Source organism: Saccostrea cucullata, unplaced genomic scaffold (genome assembly GCF_032062105.1).
Source record: "Saccostrea cucullata isolate Sc308-1 unplaced genomic scaffold, CSIRO_AGI_Scuc_v1 ctg909, whole genome shotgun sequence".
In the NCBI taxonomy this organism is placed as follows: Eukaryota; Metazoa; Mollusca; class Bivalvia; order Ostreida; family Ostreidae; genus Saccostrea; species Saccostrea cuccullata.
The window spans coordinates 182,567-202,188 of record NW_026928802.1 but is presented as its reverse complement, the minus strand read 5'-3'; the positions used below and the strand labels follow the sequence as shown (position 1 = coordinate 202,188).

At 36.5% G+C, this 19,622-nt stretch overlaps 1 protein-coding gene across 4 annotated transcripts in view; it reads left to right on the top strand.

The window, feature by feature from the left end:
* The window catches only part of LOC134278752 (cubilin-like), a 123,469-nt gene that overhangs the window by 11,048 nt on the left and 92,799 nt on the right, over positions 1 to 19,622 (top strand). For all 4 annotated transcript variants that reach the window (XM_062761041.1, XM_062761040.1, XM_062761043.1 and 1 more), the window contains 4 exons: positions 8,193 to 8,288; positions 8,663 to 8,757; positions 15,257 to 15,341; positions 18,958 to 19,132. In XM_062761041.1, the coding sequence (XP_062617025.1) occupies positions 15,266 to 15,341; positions 18,958 to 19,132 (251 nt within the window). In that variant the 5' untranslated portion in view covers positions 8,193 to 8,288; positions 8,663 to 8,757; positions 15,257 to 15,265. The remainder of the gene's footprint in view (positions 1 to 8,192; positions 8,289 to 8,662; positions 8,758 to 15,256; positions 15,342 to 18,957; positions 19,133 to 19,622) is intronic.

The window sequence follows — 19,622 nt, the reverse complement described above, 5'->3', positions numbered from 1 at the left end:
CAAGGAGACTACACTAAGATACATTAAATAATGCATCGGTTTTGGATTTCGATGAACAGTGCTAACTAAAAATAGAAATTTCTGTGAAATTCTTTAAAACGCTACCCCTCCTACAGTTTTGGTCTGATTTTAATATAACTTGGCACACAAGTCGACTAAATTAAGATAAATAAATTAGATAATCGGTTTGGGATTTCAATGAGCGGTGTTGCCATGGTTACTAAAAATAGAAATTTCTGTGAAATACTTTCAAAATGCTACTTTTTCCACAGTTTTGGTCTGATTTCAATTTAATTTGGCACACAAGTTGCTCTAAAAAGAGACTTAATCAAGGATCATTATAATATTTATTACTCTAACTTGTAAAGTTTTAAGTCCCAATGGCTACTTGACTCTTCCTTTGTTATAAGTAGAGACCAGTAGAGCTACAGTCTCAACAGAGACTTCTGGTTTTTAGACGGGCTTATTGCTCAAAGAGCAGTTGCCAGCTTATGTGATCCTGTTCAAGGCAGGATGTTGACCCCATAGTCACCATTTTAAATTTACGTGCAAAAATATAGTTCTTACTCTCAACCGCTTTTGAGATAATACAAACGCTAAATAAAGCAACAAAAATAAAACGAAGTTTTATCTATATATAAAATAAACATTAGTAGTAATGACTTTGAAAACTTCATAAGTCAAAGAACATAGTTCATTAGCGTAAGGATTTTTGATAATCAGTGTTACTGTAGTTCTCTACACATACGAGGTAAAGCAGGAGAGGGAACCAGACTGGCCTGTTTGTTAACATTCAGCTGCGGTACCAGATTAATTCTGATTCTGACAAAATTGGACCGTGGTATTAGGATTGAAAAACTCAGTGTCAGTGTCTTATCATTTATATTGATAGTTTTAAAGTAATTTTTTCATCAGAATATAAACGTGATTCATGTAAGAAATCCATTCTACTCTGTAAATGAGCCTGGCTCTCTGTACTTCTGAGTACTTTGATTAGTTTTTAGCTCACCTGAGCTGAAGGCTCAAGTGAGCTTTTCTGATCAAAATTTGTCCGTCGTCTGTCGTTGTTGTTGTTGTCGTCGTCGTTGTCGTCATAAACTTTTCACATTTGCATCTTCTCCTCAAGAACCACTGGACCAGTTTCAACCAAACTTGCTATAAAGTATACTTGGGTAAAGGGGACTCAAGTTTGTTCAATTGAAGGGCCACGCCCTATTCCAAGGGGAGATAATCATAAATTTGTTAAAAATTAATGGCATTTTTAAAAAATCTTCTTCTCAAGAACCACTGGGCCAGGAAAGATGAAACTCATGTGGAATCATCCTTAGGTAGTGTAAATTCAAGTTTGTTCAAATTATGACCCCCAGGGGTAGGGTGGGGCTAAATTGGCCGATCAAAGTTTTACATAGGAATATATAGGAAAAAATCTTTAAAAATCTTCTTCTCAAGAACTCATTGGAATCATTCTCAGGTAGTATAGATTCAAGTTTGTTCAAATCATGACCCCCCAGGGGTAGGGTGGGGCCAAAATGGCCGATCAAAGTTTTATATAGAAATATATAGGAAAATTCTTTAGAAATCTTCTTCTTAAGACCAGCAGAGCCATAATTGCTCATATTTATAGGGAAGCATCCCCAGGTAGTGTAGATTCAAGTTTGTTCCAATCATGACCCCTGGGGGTAGGGCGGGGCCACAATGGCCGACCAAAGTTTTATATAGAAATATATAGGAAAATTCTTTAAAAATCTTCTTCTTAAGAGTCGCTCGCGTGGCGCAGTGGTTAGAGCGTCTGCTCTAGAGACGCGAAGTAAGGAGTCAATCTTTACATCGTGGGTTCGAATCCAACTGCAGGACGTGGAGACCGGTCCTTCGGATGAGACCGTATAAACCGATGCCCCGTGTTGCAGTAGGTGCTGGCATGAAAAAGATCCCTCCCTGCTCAATGGCCCTGAGTGCCGAGTATAGGACAAAATTTGCAGCTCTCCACCGGCAAATGGTGGCGTCTCCATATGAGTGAAAAATTCTCGAGAGGGACATTAAACAATATACAATCAATCAATCGATCTTCTTAAGAACAGCAAAACCATAATTGCTCATAGTTATATGGAAGCATCCCCAAGTAATGTAGATTCAAGTTTGTTCAAATCATGACCCCCCAGGGGTTAAGCGGGGCCGCAATGGCTGACCAAAGTTTTATACAGAAATATATAGGAAAATTCTTTAAAAATCTTCTTAAGAACAGCAAAGCCGTAATTGCTCATATTTATATGGAAGCATCCCCAGGTAGTGTAGATCCAAGTTTGTTCAAATCATGACCCACGGGGGTAGGGTGGGGCCACAATGGCCAACCAAAATTTTATATAGAAATATATAGGAAAACTCTTTAAAAATCTTCTTCTCAAGAATAGCAAAGCCATAATTGCTCATATTTATATGGATGCATCCTCAGGTAGTGTAGATTCAAGTTTGTTCAAATCATGACCCCCGGGGGTAGGGCGGGGCCAAAGTTTTGGATTTAAACTTTTCAATAGTATTGTAAACCAATTTCTATTTTTTCCTAGCCACAATGCTCGGGTGAGCGATGTGGCCCATGGGCTTCTTGTTCAGATTACAGACAGTAAAAGTTGAACCAGTCTTTAAAAAAAAAAATCACATCTCGGATGTAATTAAAAAGCATTTACTACATTTACTTTTCCTTTATGACATGTTTAGAAGACTGCCTTTAGTCTCTTTGTCTCTCTAGGAGAATATACAAATAAATTGTGTTTTTATTCTGAGATTGGTATCGTAGCAGTCTATTTCTATCACATATATCACATGTCTGTATTGTTGAGAGTTAAGCAATAATCAATTGATCTGGAAATAAAGCCTGGCATTTATTGACCTAGGTTGGTAACTCAAGCAACATGTGGTCTAGCTGTATCATATAAGTGCAATAAAGAAATGTAACTTCAAGCATCCTCCTTAAGATATTGATCTGTTTAGAAGATGTAAGAAGAGTTCTTAGCTTTGGACTTTAAAGGTCATGTGTAACAAATAAGGTTGAATATTGTGTGTGAATGCATGCACTGTGTCCCACTCTGATCTCTGAGATATCATCAGAGAGGGAATTCAATGTTTTCTTATGTGAAATACTAAAAATAGGTGTATTAATAATATTAATTAATGACCATAGGCTACTTTTATATCTGACAACAACATAAAATCCACCAATTAGACCTGCAGATCTTGTGGTGTATCTGAGTGCTAACAAAAATACATGCCTATAAGTATATTTACCTACTGTATAGCAGGTTAAAATCGCGGTCGGAAAAGATCGCGATGTGTTCAATTTTCAGCAAATCGCGGTCGTTTGAATTCGTGGAAACGAAAACAGGAAAGTCATATCTATATTGTGTCGATTTTGATCCCGATTGAATCAAAACACCGGACTGATCCGATTTGAAGTCAAAATAATGTTAAGCATTCAGATTTTTTTTATTTCATGGTCCAAATCAGAAAAAAAAATACTGTAGTCAAAATGTTGAACTTTTATTCATCTAATTGAAATTAATTAATTGTCGTTACCCTGTTTACCACGTAAGTGCCTTGATTAAAGGTAATGACTGAGTGATACGCACGGGTGAAATTAAACAAGTAGGTTTTATTAAATAATTACATCGCACGTCTACTAGATTAATCGTTAGCTATAGAAAATAACTGAACAATTAATAAGCTTTAAAAACACCGACAACTACGTGTACACTCGCATAATTATAAAGACAGTCTACATCTAATCACAGATAATAATAAAATTCAAATTTATTCTAAGGCTTATAAATCTTATAAAGAATTATTCACTGTATGTTGAATTCGCGGAATTTCTTTTTCCGCGAATATAGCGAATATTAACTCCGCGAGTTAATTTCCTGCTGTACAGTATATGTCGAAGTTGTTGATATCATAATCATATTATACAATTATTGCTGTTTTTGAGGTAAATAGGATGATTTAACCACCTGAGGAGTACAGTATTCACGGAGTCCAGAGGGTGAGGTGAATATTGTACTTCGATGGTGGCTAAATCATTGTATTGACTGAAAATACTGCAATAATTGTTTTATTGGATGATACAATGATTAAATGATGCAAATCATTACTTATTAGCTAACCTCGACTAAGTCGAGATGAGTTTATGCTATACCTCGGCGTTGGCATCGGTGTCGGCATCCCAGGTTCAAGTTTAAGGAGCAAGTCCATTACCAAGTTACTATAAGCCCTACGTGGACCAAACTTGCATGCATCTAGGGATGGACACTATCAGACTTGCTTTGGATGCTGGATCTGACCTACATTTTCCAGATGAGTGACCAGGTTAAAGTTTTTGGAGCAGGTCCATTTCCAAGTAACTAAAAGCCCTACCCAAACCAAACTTGCATGGATGATGCATCTAGTGATGGACACTATCAGACTTGCTTCGGATGCTGGATCTGACCTACAATTTTTAGATGAGTGACCATGTTATTCTCAAGTAACTATTATTTCTACCTGGGCCAAACTTGCATGGATAATGCATCTAAGGATGGACACTATTAGGCTTTGGAGGCTGGATCTGACCTACATTTTCCAGATGAGTGACCAGGTTATTCCCAAGAAACTATAAGCTCTACCTGGACCAAACTTGCATGGATAGAGCATCTTGGGATGGACACTACCATACTTGCTTCAGATGCTGGATCTGACCTACATTTTCCAAATGAGTGACCAGGTTAAAGTTTTTGGATCAGGTCAATATCCAATGAACTGTAAGATCTATTGAAGCAGAACTTGCATAAATATTATTGTCAGGGTAAATACTAGCTATTAAAAAATATGATGTAAGATTTGCGTTACTTAAACCGATAACATTCGTTGAGGTGAGCTTCGTAATCTTTGATTACCTATGTTATTGGCATTTGTTGAAGACTTAAGCAATTACAAAGAAAGAAGCAGAGTTACAATGTAAAATTCCGTCGTATAAATTTGAAATGTTTAAAATCTATTTTAGTTACTATGAAAGAAAAATTATATCAGGCTCTTCTATGTGATAGATTTTGAAAGTGATTGAGATTACTGTAAACGTGGAAATTTTGATGTGCCAATTTTGATTATATTGACGATTTTTCTTTTATCGTCAAAATTTACACTCGTCAAATTTCACATCATATATATAGCGTCGCAACAGACATTGACCATCGTACAACATTACCGCTTAATTTTCTCGGGTTTCCCCTATTAAAACCAGATCGAAGTTACTGTTAATATCTTTTGTAATTAGTTATGAAAACACAGTGATATATAATCACATTTTTAAAACCATTGAATCTAAACTAGTGTATCAAATACTGCATGCATAACTTAGCATAATTATCACGCTGTGTTTGACCTATTTCGTGACCTCAGGCAATCAATTGACCGCTTATAGTGAAAACAATTTACAAGAGGGCAAACCTTATACACAGTTAGATAGTTTGCACAATCTAACACACTGTAGATGGTCTTACAATAATTAAAATTTTATAGTGACTCCGACGCTGCCTTTGTATCCAAAGATTTTTAACTCTTGATTAAATATTTCATCAAAATTAACACTCGTCAATTTTCGTAAACTAAAAATCGTCAATTTTTCAACTCGTCAATATAACCATGTTTACAGTATCAGGGAAAACTGACACCTTAAATTTAAGTAAAAATATTTGTTTAGAAAAAGAATCAGAAGGAGTGGAGTGGTCCCAGCACCCCCACTTAACCACTCCCACCAAAATTACACATTCACCTAATGTTGTGTTTACATGAGTAAAAGTAGGCAACATGTGAAATAGCTTTCCAAAACAATTTTTATCAATTTGGAATTTCTCGATCTATTTTTAGATCAATGTAGAGAAATTAAATCCTTTTATTATACTTCTGTTCAAAATGTTTCCTACATAAAGTTAAGAAGGTAAAATAACTATATTTCATAGTCTGAAAATTTCCACACATAGAAAGCTATACCCAGGGGTATAGTATTATTAGTTACATAGTCTTTTAGTGACAGGGTATGGGATGATACCTGGTTAGTAAATTTCATGAAATTTACTAACCATGTATCAACATCCCCCCCCCCCCTTCAAAAAAAAAAAATTAATAAATAGAGGTAGAATTTGGAACTGGTCAGTAGGAATATATGAGGTTTAGTTGAATTATTACATATTTGGAACAATTCTAACTTTTCAAATCAGTGAACTAAGGTAGCTTTAACAATAGGCAGCATTTAATTAAAACCAAAATGCACTGAAAAACAGTTTCTAACCTTAGGCTGACATTTCAATATAATTTACCAAACATTGAGAGAGTTATTTTTAATAGTGTTTAATATACATGTCTTATCAATTTCCTCAGATAAAAGGAACAGAACAAAGAGAGAATGTGTTTTGGTGATTAATGTTTTTTGTTGTATGGATTTCATTAGTAAGGATGCTTTCCTCTGAAACTTTTGGTTTTGGTTCTCTTTTACACCTGTTGCTATATTCTTCACAGACTCCTGGCGTTCTGATGTTTTATTCATCTCTGTCAAGGGAAATCTGTTGGGATGAAAAATTAATTTCTTTCAATGCTAAACAGGATAAGTATCATGATTCAATATGAATTTATTGTTTTAACTTCAGGAGATATCAAGACTGTGTATTCACAAATTGTACATATGGCCTGAATTTGAGCTAATGAAATAGACTACAAGAAATTGCATTATTGATATGAAAACCAATAATATAAAGCAGATGATTATTAAATTGTGAGAGAAAGTAATGAAGGTTTAAAACAGTGAAATTTATTATACCCTCCCCCAGAAAAGTGGGAGGGTATATAGTGATCTGGGTGTCCAATTGTCCATATGTCTGTCCATCCGTTTTTGGGGGTACTTATCTCTTATCCGCACTCCTCTGACATGCACTATTCGTTGTTAGTTGGTCATCAGCTTTTAAACAATTTTTAATATCTTCACCTGAACTGTTGATCAAATTTCAGCCAATTTTTGTTGAAAGCACTTATGGAAATGTTAGTTGATCATATTAAAAAGACCAGAATGATAACTCCCACAAATATAATTTATACCATACAGGTTGACAGAATGATCGAACCATAGAAAAAATATCTTGCAGGTCTTGATGGTTTGAAAATAAAAACAAACGCCTTGAAAGGCAATTTAATTAATTTCATAATCATGAGTTTGAGTGTCTCAAATACTTATACTAAGAATCAAATGCCTAGTATGATTTGGGTGTTGGGGGAGGGGGGGGGGGAGGATGACATGTTTAAAAAAATTTATACTATTTTTAATAAGGCTTTGAGCTGAGTTTTGCTTAACTAAAAATATCATTATTGATTATGACCCCTAATCTGACCTTTAGGTCTATATTTAAGGCTATTGCTGAAGCTTCATCCTGACAGCATCAAAACCTGAAGCATTTTCACCTTAGGCCTTTGGGAATCTGAAGGGTTCAGCTGTACTACATCTTGGCATAAGGCAAGGAACGTAACTGAAAATATATATGAAAAAAATTCATTGCATTACAAAATGGCATTTTTTTTAACATTTGGCTGGTATCACTCGTTTTCAGTCTACTTTCACTGGTGCAAACATCAAAGAGATGTAGTGATTGTGTAGTTTTTCTCTGTGACAATCTCCTGGACTGGAGGAAGGCTTTCCAATGGCTTCACAGTATTGATTCTACAGTGATAGCCAATAATGTGATTTGTAATGGGGAGGCATAGCTTAATTACATTGAATCATATTTAGATTAGCCAGGATACTGTTAACATCAATTTGGTTTCCTATTCATTCAAATGTTGCTATAGTCTCTCTGGTGTAGTCAGACAAAGGATTGGTGCTAGCTAGGATTGCGTGGCCTGTAAACTGCTGTTAACTTTTGTAAGTGGAATGTATATAAAGCTTTTACATATTTTGTCATTTGTATGCATCATGATATATATTCATTTTGATGGCAAATTTTGTGATGTGACTAATTATTGCTTATAAACAAAAGGGGAACTAAATGGCCTCTTTTTTGGTGGTTAGTGGCAGGGGTTGGGGTTAGAATTGGAAAGGAGGACAGTTTCCATGACACATTTATGTAATAGAGTTGACATTGTCATCATACAAGTAAATGCAGGTGTGCCATTTGATTTAATTTCAGGTTAAGCTAAGAGATGACCTGGTGCAGCGTAATCAGTTGTCAACCATTGGATTATTCAGTGTGCATTGTCTGTTTTAAACATCTCAGGAATTAGGTGTAAGTAGCCTCTGCCAGTCCTTAAAAAAAATCACTGTTGAGTGTACTTAACACGTAGATTAAATGGAAAAAATTATTATTGAAAACGCTGTCAACATTTTATAAAGAGACCATTATATGATTTAAATGGAGAATTTAAAACTGAAATTACATAGAATAGATAACACAATGAGAAACCTATCAAAGCGACATTAAAGCAGATCAGGTGAGAAATAATACAGATCAATAATGGGTCTGAATAAATAAGTATATTGAATATATAGACTAGTAGGTGATGAAATGTGCCCTTATTTATGAATTGTCAGATATTACATTGAACTAAAGTGATTTTAGGCTCTGTTTGCTGAAGGTCTTTTTAAACATTTCTGTTGTAGGGGACAAACAACTAACTATGAATGTGAGAATACAAGGCCATGGAAAATGGTATCTAAATTTACCAGGAGTTTAAGACTCCAGCTATTGGAAACAGGTAATTTTTTTTAGTTTTTCACAAAGTGACTTTTTTAAGGTAGACAGTGCCTCATGTTGGCTGATCTCAAATCATGGGGCATTTCAAATCAATTAGCTTCAAATTGTCTAAAAATAAAAAATATAATCATTTAGCCTGAAATTTAATCTGAGGTAATTTTTTTTAAATAATTTGCAGCTCATTGAAATTTTGATCAATAAGAGTAATCATTTCCTTTTGATGTCACAGTATAGAGAATGGGTATGTGTGAAACTCAAAGTGAAATGAATAATTCAAAATAATAAAATTAGCTAATCATGCAGGACTGAAGAAGCAAGAAAAAGTTGTCAGCCCTGACATAAAGACCTACAAGTCCAAGAATTCCAGAAATTATATTCCTGATACTTAATATATGGTATACATGCATGTATATTCAAATCTATATTAGTTGTTATGTTGTCTTTGTTGTGAATGGCAGTGGCAATCCTTTTTCAGTATTTAAAAATAATGAAGTTAAAAATTCCACTAATTAACCTTGTCCTTAGACCACCTGGGTTAAATTTTCAAATGAGCCAAAAGCTCAACTCCAAAAAAAAAAAGACTGTTGTCCTTATTGTCACAATTGTAATGTTTTAATGATTTTATTGTTTTCATAGGAAACATCATTGTGCCAATTGCATAAAATATCCTTCAGTAAGGGAAATTCAAGTTTGTTAAAATGACAGGCCACCGCTTTTTGGGACATGAGCAGGTCCAGCTTAAATATTCTTTGTTCAATTTAGTTGTGACCTACAATTTTTAAAGTGGTTAAATATAGGTTCTAAGGTGTCATACATGTTAACTCTACCAATTTGGGCAGAAGTTTACTGCTTTTTGCACGACCTCCCACCTACCGCTTTAATATGTAAATCTACAGCTTTTTTTTTGTTAATTAGGGACACTCTGTCTGTCTGTCCATCTATCATTCTTCCGTCCACAAATTTTCTGTTTTTTCCAAATAACTTTTTAAAAAAAAAAACAAAGGAGTTAATTCAATGTGAGAAGGCTGCTGTGTTCATCATTTCAATTAGGGCATCTCTGATCTAGCAGGTGCTATCTATAGTATATCTACCAGGAATTAAAAATCTGCCTCTGAGGCCATAAAACTGAGACAAGCTCACTTTTGATTTCCGTCTCACTTTTTCAGAATAGTAGAAAAGTTAGACTTAGATCAAAAGTGAGCTCATCTAAGTTTTATGGACCCAGAGCCTGGTAGGGCTCATATCTCTGATTTTCAAGTAATAGAATCTGTTAAATCAAAACATTGAGTTACTTGATGGCCAGCTTTTTATTAGCTCACCTCAACGAAGTTGGGGGAGCTTATGTAATACCCTCGGCGTCGGCGTCCCAGATTAAGGTTAAGTTTTTTGGAGCAGTTTTCTTTTTAAGTACTTCTATGTCCTATATTGATTAGACATGCATGGAAGATGCTTCTAATGTGTTTCACTGTACAAGTCAAAGTTTCAGATGCTGCAATTTCAGCAAAGGAATGACCAGGTTAATGTTTTTGGAGCAGGTTAACATTTCTGCTGCAGTTTTTGGTGTAGGTCTCATTTCCAAGGAACTATAAGCACTATGTTGACCAAACTTGCATGGATGGTACATCTAAGGATGTACACTACCAGACTTGCTTCGGATGCTGAATCTGACCTACATTTTCCGGTTTAGTGAACAGGTTAAAGTTTTTGGTGCAGGATTCATTCCCAAGATACAATGAGCCCTATAATGACCAAACTTGCATGGATGGTACATCTTAGGATGCATACTAACAGACTTGCTTCAGATGCTGAATCTGACCTACATTTTCTGGATGAGTGAACAGGTTAAAGTATTTGGTGCAGGTTTCATTTCCAAGTTACAATGAGCCTATAATGTCTAAACTTGCATCGATGATACATCTTAGGATGCATACTACCAGACTTGCTTTGGATGCTGAATCTGACCTACATTTTCTGGATGAGTGAACAGGTTAAAGTTTTTGGTGCAAGTTTCATTTCCAAGATACAGTGAGCCCTGTAATGACCAAACTTGCATGGATGATACATCTTAGGATGCATAACTATCAGACTTGCTTCGAATGCTGAATCTGACCTACATTTTCTGGATGAGTGAACAGGTTAAAGTTTTTGATGCAGGATTCATTTCCAAGTAACTATGAGCTCTTTAATGACCAAACTTGCATGGATGATACATCTAAGGTTGCATTTTACCAGGCTAGCTTCAGATGCTGAATCTGACCTACATTTTTTTCTGGATGAGTGAAGAGGTTAAATTTTTATGCAGGAGCAAGTCATTTCTAAGTAACTATTAACCTATGTTGTGCAAACTCGCATGGATGATACATCTTAGGATGCATACTAATGGACTTGCTCCGGATGATGAATTCGACATACATTTTCCAGATAATGGACCAGGTAAAAGTTAAGGTTGCAGGTCTATCACCAAGAAACTATAAGGCTTAAATAAACCAAACTTGCCCAAGTCATGCATCAAGGGATGAAAACTTTTAAACTTGCTTCAGATGCTGGATTTCGGTCACATTTTTGTGATGAAGAACTAGTTTGAAGTTTTTATATAGGTCTATTCCAAAGTATCAGATCAAAATTGTATAAATTTTGCATTTTTGGATGTACACATTTTGTTGGGTAATTGTGTGACTTTGCCTTACTTAAAGACAACATTCGTAGAGGTGAGCTCTGTAATCTCTGATTACCTATGTTTTTAAAATAAATAATCATTGGAATCGTCTGTAATTAAAGTAAAGTGTAAGTTATCTTTTTCTTCTGATCCAGAAATGATTTAAACTAAATTCCTTTGGTAGCAATGTGCTATGAAGCTAGCTAAGTGTTCCAAACGGGGTGGTAGAGGTTGCGTACCTTGACCATAAGTTAGTAATATGAACAGCCTGTATGAGTGGAATGCTGATTTATAGGCTGCCACTGTGGAAGGTTATAGAGAACCATACTGTAAGAACTCTGCAGTTTGATTCAGAGACATCAATGCTGGGTTCACATGGGTGCTGGCCCTGATCCATGCAAGAAAACCGTGTTTGGAACTCTTTGACCTGCAATCAAGAAAGTAGATTTGCAGCTATATTCTGGACTCCTTCAACATGTACATTGTGTGTTAGAGATGAAACCATCAGTCGTCTCATGAGTTGCATAAGTGATGTGTCTTTTGAAGAGTTTTTGTTGATGATATGAACAACCCCTAGGTTGTCAGATTGTAAAATTTCAGTGCTGTAAGATAATAAGTGTCCTCATATATATTGAAAGCGATCACAATAGGCAGGAACTTGGGAACTGAGATGTGAAAATCCAGCCACTGATTAGGAAAAGGGGCATTAAACCATTTCCTACCAAAAGTACAACCGAAACCCAGATTACTTGCGTCAGTAAATAAGTGCAAAGAGGAAGATGTGTGTTGTACCCCTGAAGGGAAAAAAAGCTCTACCATTAAAAAGGGCAAGAAAAATGGCCCATGCTTTCAGATCGGCTCTGGCTTCTCAGACTAGATTCCTATGATGGAAAGGATTTTGCAAGTCCTGAGTAAGAATGATAATTCACCTAAGGAATGTATGCTCGGGGGGAACAACTGCACAAGCATAATTTAATGTTCCTTTCAAGAACTGCATTTGGTGGAGTGAAGCAGTGCATTTATTTTGGAATGATTTTATTTCAGATTTTAAACGCTCCAACTTGTTCACTGGGAGTCTAATTTCCAATTTCGATGTACTGTAAAAGTACTTAATTCCACGAGGTCATAATTCCACGGAAACAAAATTTCTATTCAATCCGCGAGTATAAAACTAGGCGGATACCTTGGATTGTCAATATATGTCCTTAATGAATCTTTAGTATGCTGTGACAAATTTCTGCGAAAAACTTGTGTCTGTGTAGATAGCGAAAATTAATCCTGCACGGTAAAAAGTACGTCTCTACAGTATCTAATTTCAACTCTAAAAATGTCAAGGTGGTAGTTGGGTGAACAGTTTTCTTGGATTTGATAGGGAGGTAGATATCTTTGGCAAGGGAAGAGAATGCTAAAAGTAAGCTATAGCAGTTTGGGGATCTGGGGGACCCACAAAAAGAAAATCATCTAGTATACCAAACTTATTCTCTAAATTCATTGCAATGCTGTGCTAAACTTTTCAAAGAGATGACAAGAATAACTTGAACCAAATGGAATTTTTTTGTCGTAATAATATGACCCAGATATCTTGAAACCTAGCAGTTCAAAATAACTTGGATGTGTAGACATTTTTCAAATCAGTCTTTGCAGGAAGAGCCTCCCTGTCTTCCCAATCACTGATCTGTGTGACTCCATGTCTCCCTAATCACTGATCTGTCTGACTCCATGTCTCCCCAATCACTGATCTGTGTGACTCCATGTCTCCCTAATCACGGATCTGTGTGACTCCATGTCTCCTAATCACTGATCTGTGTGACTCCATGTCTCCCTAATCACTGATCTGTGTGACTCCATGTCTCCCTAATCACTGATCTGTGTGACTCCATGTCTCCCTAATCACTGATCTGTGTGACTCCATGTCTCCCCAATCACTGATCTGTGTGACTCCATGTCTCCCTAATCACGGATCTGTGTGACTCCATGTCTCCCTAATCACTGATCTGTGTGACTTCATGTCTCCCCAATCACTGATCTGTGTGATTCCATGTCTCCCCAGTCACTGATATGTCTGACTTCATGTCTTCCTAATCACTGTTCTGTCTGACTCCATGTCTTCCTAATCACTGTTCTGTCTGACTCCATGTCTCCCTAATCATTGATCTGTCTGACTCCATGTCTCCCTAATCACTGATCTGTGTGACTCCATGTCTCCCTAATCACTGTTCTGTGTGACTCCATGTCTCCCTAATCACTGTTCTGTGTGACTCCATGTCTCCCTAATCACTGTTCTGTCTGACTCCATGTCTCCCTAATCATTGATCTGTCTGACTCCATGTCTCCCTAATCATTGATCTGTCTGACTCCATGTCTCCCTAATCACTGATCTGTGTGACTTCATGTCTCCCTAATCACTGTTCTGTCTGACTCCATATCTATCTAATCACTGATCTGTCTGACTCCATATCTATCTAATCACTGATCTGTCTGACTCCATGTCTCCCTAATCACTGTTCTGTGTGACTCCATGTCTCCCTAATCACTGTTCTGTGTGACTCCATGTCTCCCTAATCATTGATCTGTCACTGTTCTGTGTGACTCCATGTCTCCCTAATCACTGTTCTGTGTGACTCCATGTCTCCTTAATCACTAATCTGTGTGACTCCATGTCTCCCTAATCACTGTTCTGTGTGACTCCATGTCTCCCTAATCACTGTTCTGTGTGACTTCATGTCTCCCTAATCACTGATCTGTCTGACTCCATATCTATCTAATCACTGATCTGTGTGACTCCATGTCTCCCCAATCACTGATATGTGTGACTCCATGTCTCCCTAATCACTGTTCTGTGTGACTCCATGTCTCCTTAATCACTCATCTGTGTGACTCCATGTCTCCCTAATCACTGTTCTGTCTGACTCCATGTCTATCTAATCATTGATCTGTGTGACTCCATGTCTCCCCAATCACTGTTCTGTGTGATTCCATGTCTCCCCAATCACTGATCTGTGTGACTCCATGTCTCCCCAATCACTGTTCTGTCTGACTCCATGTCTCCCCAATCACTGTTCTGTGTGACTCCATATCTATCTAATCACTGATCTGTGTGACTCCATGTCTTCCCAATCACTGTTCTGTCTTACTCCATGTCTATCTAATCACTGTTCTGTCTGACTCCATGTCTATCTAATCATTGATCTGTGTGACTCCATGTCTCCCCAATCACTGTTCTGTGTGATTCCATGTCTGTGTGACTCCATGTCTCCCTAATCACTGATCTGTGTGACTCCATGTCTCCTCAATCACTGATCTGTGTGACTCCATGTCTCCCTAATCACTGATCTGTGTGACTCCATGTCTCCCTAATCACTGATCTGTGTGACTCCATGTCTCCCTAATCACTGATCTGTGTGACTCCATGTCTCCCCAATCACTGATCTGTGTGACTCCATGTCTCCCTAATCACTGTTCTGTGTGACTCCATGTCTCCCTAATCACGGATCTGTGTGACTCCATGTCTCCCCAATCACTGATCTGTGTGACTCCATGTCTCCCTAATCATTGATCTGTCTGACTCCATGTCTCCCCAATCACTGATCTGTGCGACTCCATGTCTCCCTAATCACTGATCTGTGTGACTTCATGTCTCCCTAATCACTGTTCTGTGTGACTCCATGTCTCCCTAATCACTGTTCTGTGTGACTCCATGTCTCCCCAATCACTGTTCTGTCTGACTCCATGTCTATCTAATCACTGATCTGTGTGATTCCATGTCTTCCCAATCACTGATCTGTCTGACTCCATGTCTGCCCAATCACTGTTCTGTGTGACTCCATGTTGTTTTTGGTTTCAGAAGAAGAGGATGCAGCAGCTAAGCTGGCTATTGACAGGCTTCTGCCTTCTGTTTCCAATACTCACGTCCAATGCAGTCTATAAAGGTATTTAATCTTTGTACTAGGACTCAAACAGATTCATTGTAACTAATTAGAATGAAAATAGAAAGCATGACCATGTTCTGATTAATTTGTTTAACATATCAGATGTCGAAGAAAGCTCTTAACACTATCAACAAGTAGTGTTTTTTCCCCAGTAATCAATTCAGGGGTAAATTGATTATACCCTTTGTGTCCTTCTGTCTGTCTGTTTGTCTACAAAAACTTAAACCTTGCCCATTTCTTTGAGAGGATGGGTCTTTTATATTTTACAGGTATATCCCTTGTGGCAGGACCTTCCTTGGTTTACCACCAAATTTAACCTCTTGACCTTGGACTTTGACCCACTTTTACAAAAGAAATTCCACACTTAAACTTTGGTGCTAACTTCTGATCAGTTAGTGCTAGAGCTTTCATACTTCACATATTACTGTGACAAGACCTTTCAATGGTGTAAATATTTTTGAAATACCTTGGCAAAATTTTTGAGGAGTCAGTACTATGGCTTTCCTCTTTTGCACATGTATTCCTTGTGAGGAGACCTTTCTTAGGATACAGTTGTTTGACCAGTACCGAATAAGAAACTGATTCTTTGGTGCTACAAATGTATGAGGCATTATTTCAAAATCAAAAGTTTTTTTGTAATTGTAAAGGTAGTTCAATGATTCGTGGAATTAAACATTGTTTCATAAAAGTTCAACCTTCCCCCCCCCATAAAAATTATTTCGCAAGTTAACATATAACTTATGCGATAATAAGGTGTCTGTCATCCGTCTAGCTGTCTGTCTGTCTGTCTGTAAACAATTTTTCAAAATGTTACTACTCCTACAGTTTTGGTCTGATTTCAAAATGACTTGGCACACAAGTAGACTAGACTAAGATACATAATTTAGTGCATCAGATTTTGATTTTGATGAACGGTGTTGCCATGGTTACTAAAAATAGAAATTTCTGTGAAATTCCTTTAAAATGCTACTTCTCCTACAGTTTTGGTCTGATATCAATATATCTTTGCACACAAGTAGACTACACTAAGATACATTATTTAGTACATGGGTTTTTGATTTCCATGAAGTGTTGCTATGGTTACAGGGCTCTCAATTCTCTAAAATTGGGGCCGTTCAACGGCCCCGTTCCCAATGCAGAAAAGGTACGTTTTTTCCCAAAAGAAAGGTGTAAATTTCCCAATTTCCATCCAGAGTAAAAAATTAATTAAAAAATAAAAGTCAATCAAACCTAATCGCAAAAAAACCCCCAAACAAAACACATTTGCAAATGAAAGTGAAACTGTACTACTATGAAATGCATTCGTAAACTGGTTCGGGGAACCAGGTTATTGTTTTTACAAAAATGTATACAACTATGAGTGCAGAGTATCTTGTTATGTAGTTTCGACAAAAACCAGCATTTTGGTTTCAAAAATAGACATTTCATTTAAACATTAGTAAGCTGCAACTAGAAACATACCCGCGCTTCGGCATGTTCAGTCTCGCGCTGTATTGGTAAGCAAAGTTGCCCATGTGATCGAGGAAATTCGGGACTATGTGACTAGCGACTGTCACGCAGTAAGACATATAACCGCAATATCAACACTCAAAGATATTAATGACAAAGCTAATGTACTTTCATAAATAGCCTACGTACCCATGTTTGTTCTGTTTAACTGTTTATTCAAACCACAGTTAGCATTGATGATAAAATGCTAGAAAAGCAAAATTTGAGGATTTTTTTAAATGAATTTGTGTTATCCAACTTTTCCCAAAATGACGATAATTTTCCCAATTTGAACGGCCCCGGCCCCAGTCCCAAAAAGTGGTGTGAGAGCCCTGGGTTACTAAAAATAGAAAATTCTGTGAAATTTCTTAAAAATGCTTCTCCTCCTACAGTTTTGGTCTGATTCAATATAGCTTGGCAGACAAGTAGATTACACTAAGATACATTATCTAGTGCATCAGTATTTTATTTCAATGAACAGTGTTGCTATGGTAACTATAAATAGAAACTTCTGTGAAATTCCTTTAAAATGCTACTTCTCCTACAGTTTTGGTCTGATTTCAATATATCGTTGCACACAAGTAGACTACACTAAGATACATAATTTAGTGCATTGGTTTTTGATTGAGATGAGTAGGTCAAGCTTCAAGGTGAAGGTCAGAAGGTCAAAGTTCTTGGTATCCAATGATAGGTTTTCTCACAAGGATTACATATGTGAGTCATGAAAGCCCTAGACCTAACCCTTCAAAAGTTATGGACAAGGTTTGTTTTTTAAAAGTAGGGCAAACTCCCAGGTCAAGGTCATTGGTATCCAATGATAGTTTTTCTCACAAGGATTACATATGTGAAGTATGAAAGCCCTTGCCCTTACTGGTCAAAAGTTGTGGCCAAGGTTGAAGTTTTTACATAAGTACAAAAATCTCAAAGGTCAAGTTCAAAAGGTCAATGTTGTAGATATCCAATGAAAAGTCTTGCCACAAAGAATATAGATGTGATATATGAAAGTCCTATTATCTACCTTTCAAAAATTATGTCCAAGGTAAAAGATAAAAAAAAATTGTGTAAAAGTAGGTCAAACTCCAAAGTCAAGGTCAAAGGGTCAAATTTGGCGGTACCCAAAGAAAGGTCTTGTCACAAGGAATACATGTGTGAAATATGAAAGTCATAGCTCCACTAAATCAAAAGAATTCGGGCAAGGTTAAAGTATTTGTGACGGAGTGACAGACTGACGGATGGACAGACGAATGAGATTTAATGTCCCCTCGCTTTCGCGATAAAATAAAATAGAGGGTCACTTTGGCACTTTTACAAAGTAAAGTGAAGCCTCATCAAATTCTATGAAGCCTCATTAAATTTTATAGTGGTGGAAGAGGAGTTGCAGATAAAAAATGGGTACCCCAAAGCGTATAAGACAGACAGATGTACAGCTAGATTACATATGGATGGACAAACATCCCATCACTATATACCTTCCCCCTGTTTTTCAAGCAGGGGGTATAACAAGTCATGTTTACATTGAAACAAAGAAGAATGAATTTATAATGGGTATTCAGAACTAGTAAAATGACAGTACGAAAATATTCCGATATCTTCCAGTGTTCTGAATATTTATTTTAGACAAATTTTTAATATTTGTTAGAGTACATATCAAACTTACTTTTTATACCTGGAATGTTGTTTTATGTGCAAAATTGACGTTTCTACAAAGGTTTTTCTGCACACTATTACATTGAGGTGATTCAGATTTCTTGCATTGTAAAAGTAGGTCAACTGTTTTAAGTACGATAACGAAACCGCGCTGATGGCAAAAAACCAAAACTTTACGTAATTCAAACACTCATAAATAAGCCTTCTTAACACATGTACCAAGTTTACAACTTTGATTTGATTAATTATCAGCTCTTAAATTAATAATTATTTGGAACAGGCAAAAATCCAGAACTGGCCAAACAACTGTACTAACAATTTTGACTTGACATTTGGAGTTTAACTTGCATCAAAGAAACTTCAACCCTCGCTATAAGCTGTCATACGGGGGCATTAGTTTTTCACTTACTTAATTTTTAATTAACTGTTAAAATTTGTAATGGTTTGTTATCCAATTTTTTTGTTTATTTCATGTTGAAAGAATGTAAACACTTCTTCAATAGTACAACACTGAATAAAAGTGGGACATTTAATTCTACTGCGTGGCCTGGTCTATACCCTCTCAATACTCACTGCATGTACTACTTCATTGGCCTCCGGAATGAGAGAGTCGAGTTGAACATCACAGACTTCCAGCTACAAGGAGTTTACCCTCAGTAAGTCTTCAGCAAGCTTTTTATGTGTTTAACAGTTCAATTAAATAAAATATTGAAAATGATAAAGATAGATATTTTTTGTATCAGAATCCTTCCTTAAAACCACAGGCTTTTCATATCATGAATATAGTACATATGTTCAATGCGGCAATACAAACACTAAATCAAACAAATTAAACTATATGAAAATCTCTAACCAATATTAATGACAAAATTATTGGCATACCCCTGAGCACGGAAAACGCCAAATTTTACACCTGCCAAGAAAACGCTATACGGTATACTATACAGTAATACTGAATGTGTGATCAATGAACCTTGTGCACATTAATTCTGCACATTCACTTTTTAGCTCTTCTGAGCCAAAGGCTCAAAGAGCTAATGCTATGGAACGCCATCACTGCCTTATAGCATACAACTATGCATTTATTACGTCAATTTATCATTACGTGATGTGAACATATCTTTACGTTATGTCCATTTTTTATGG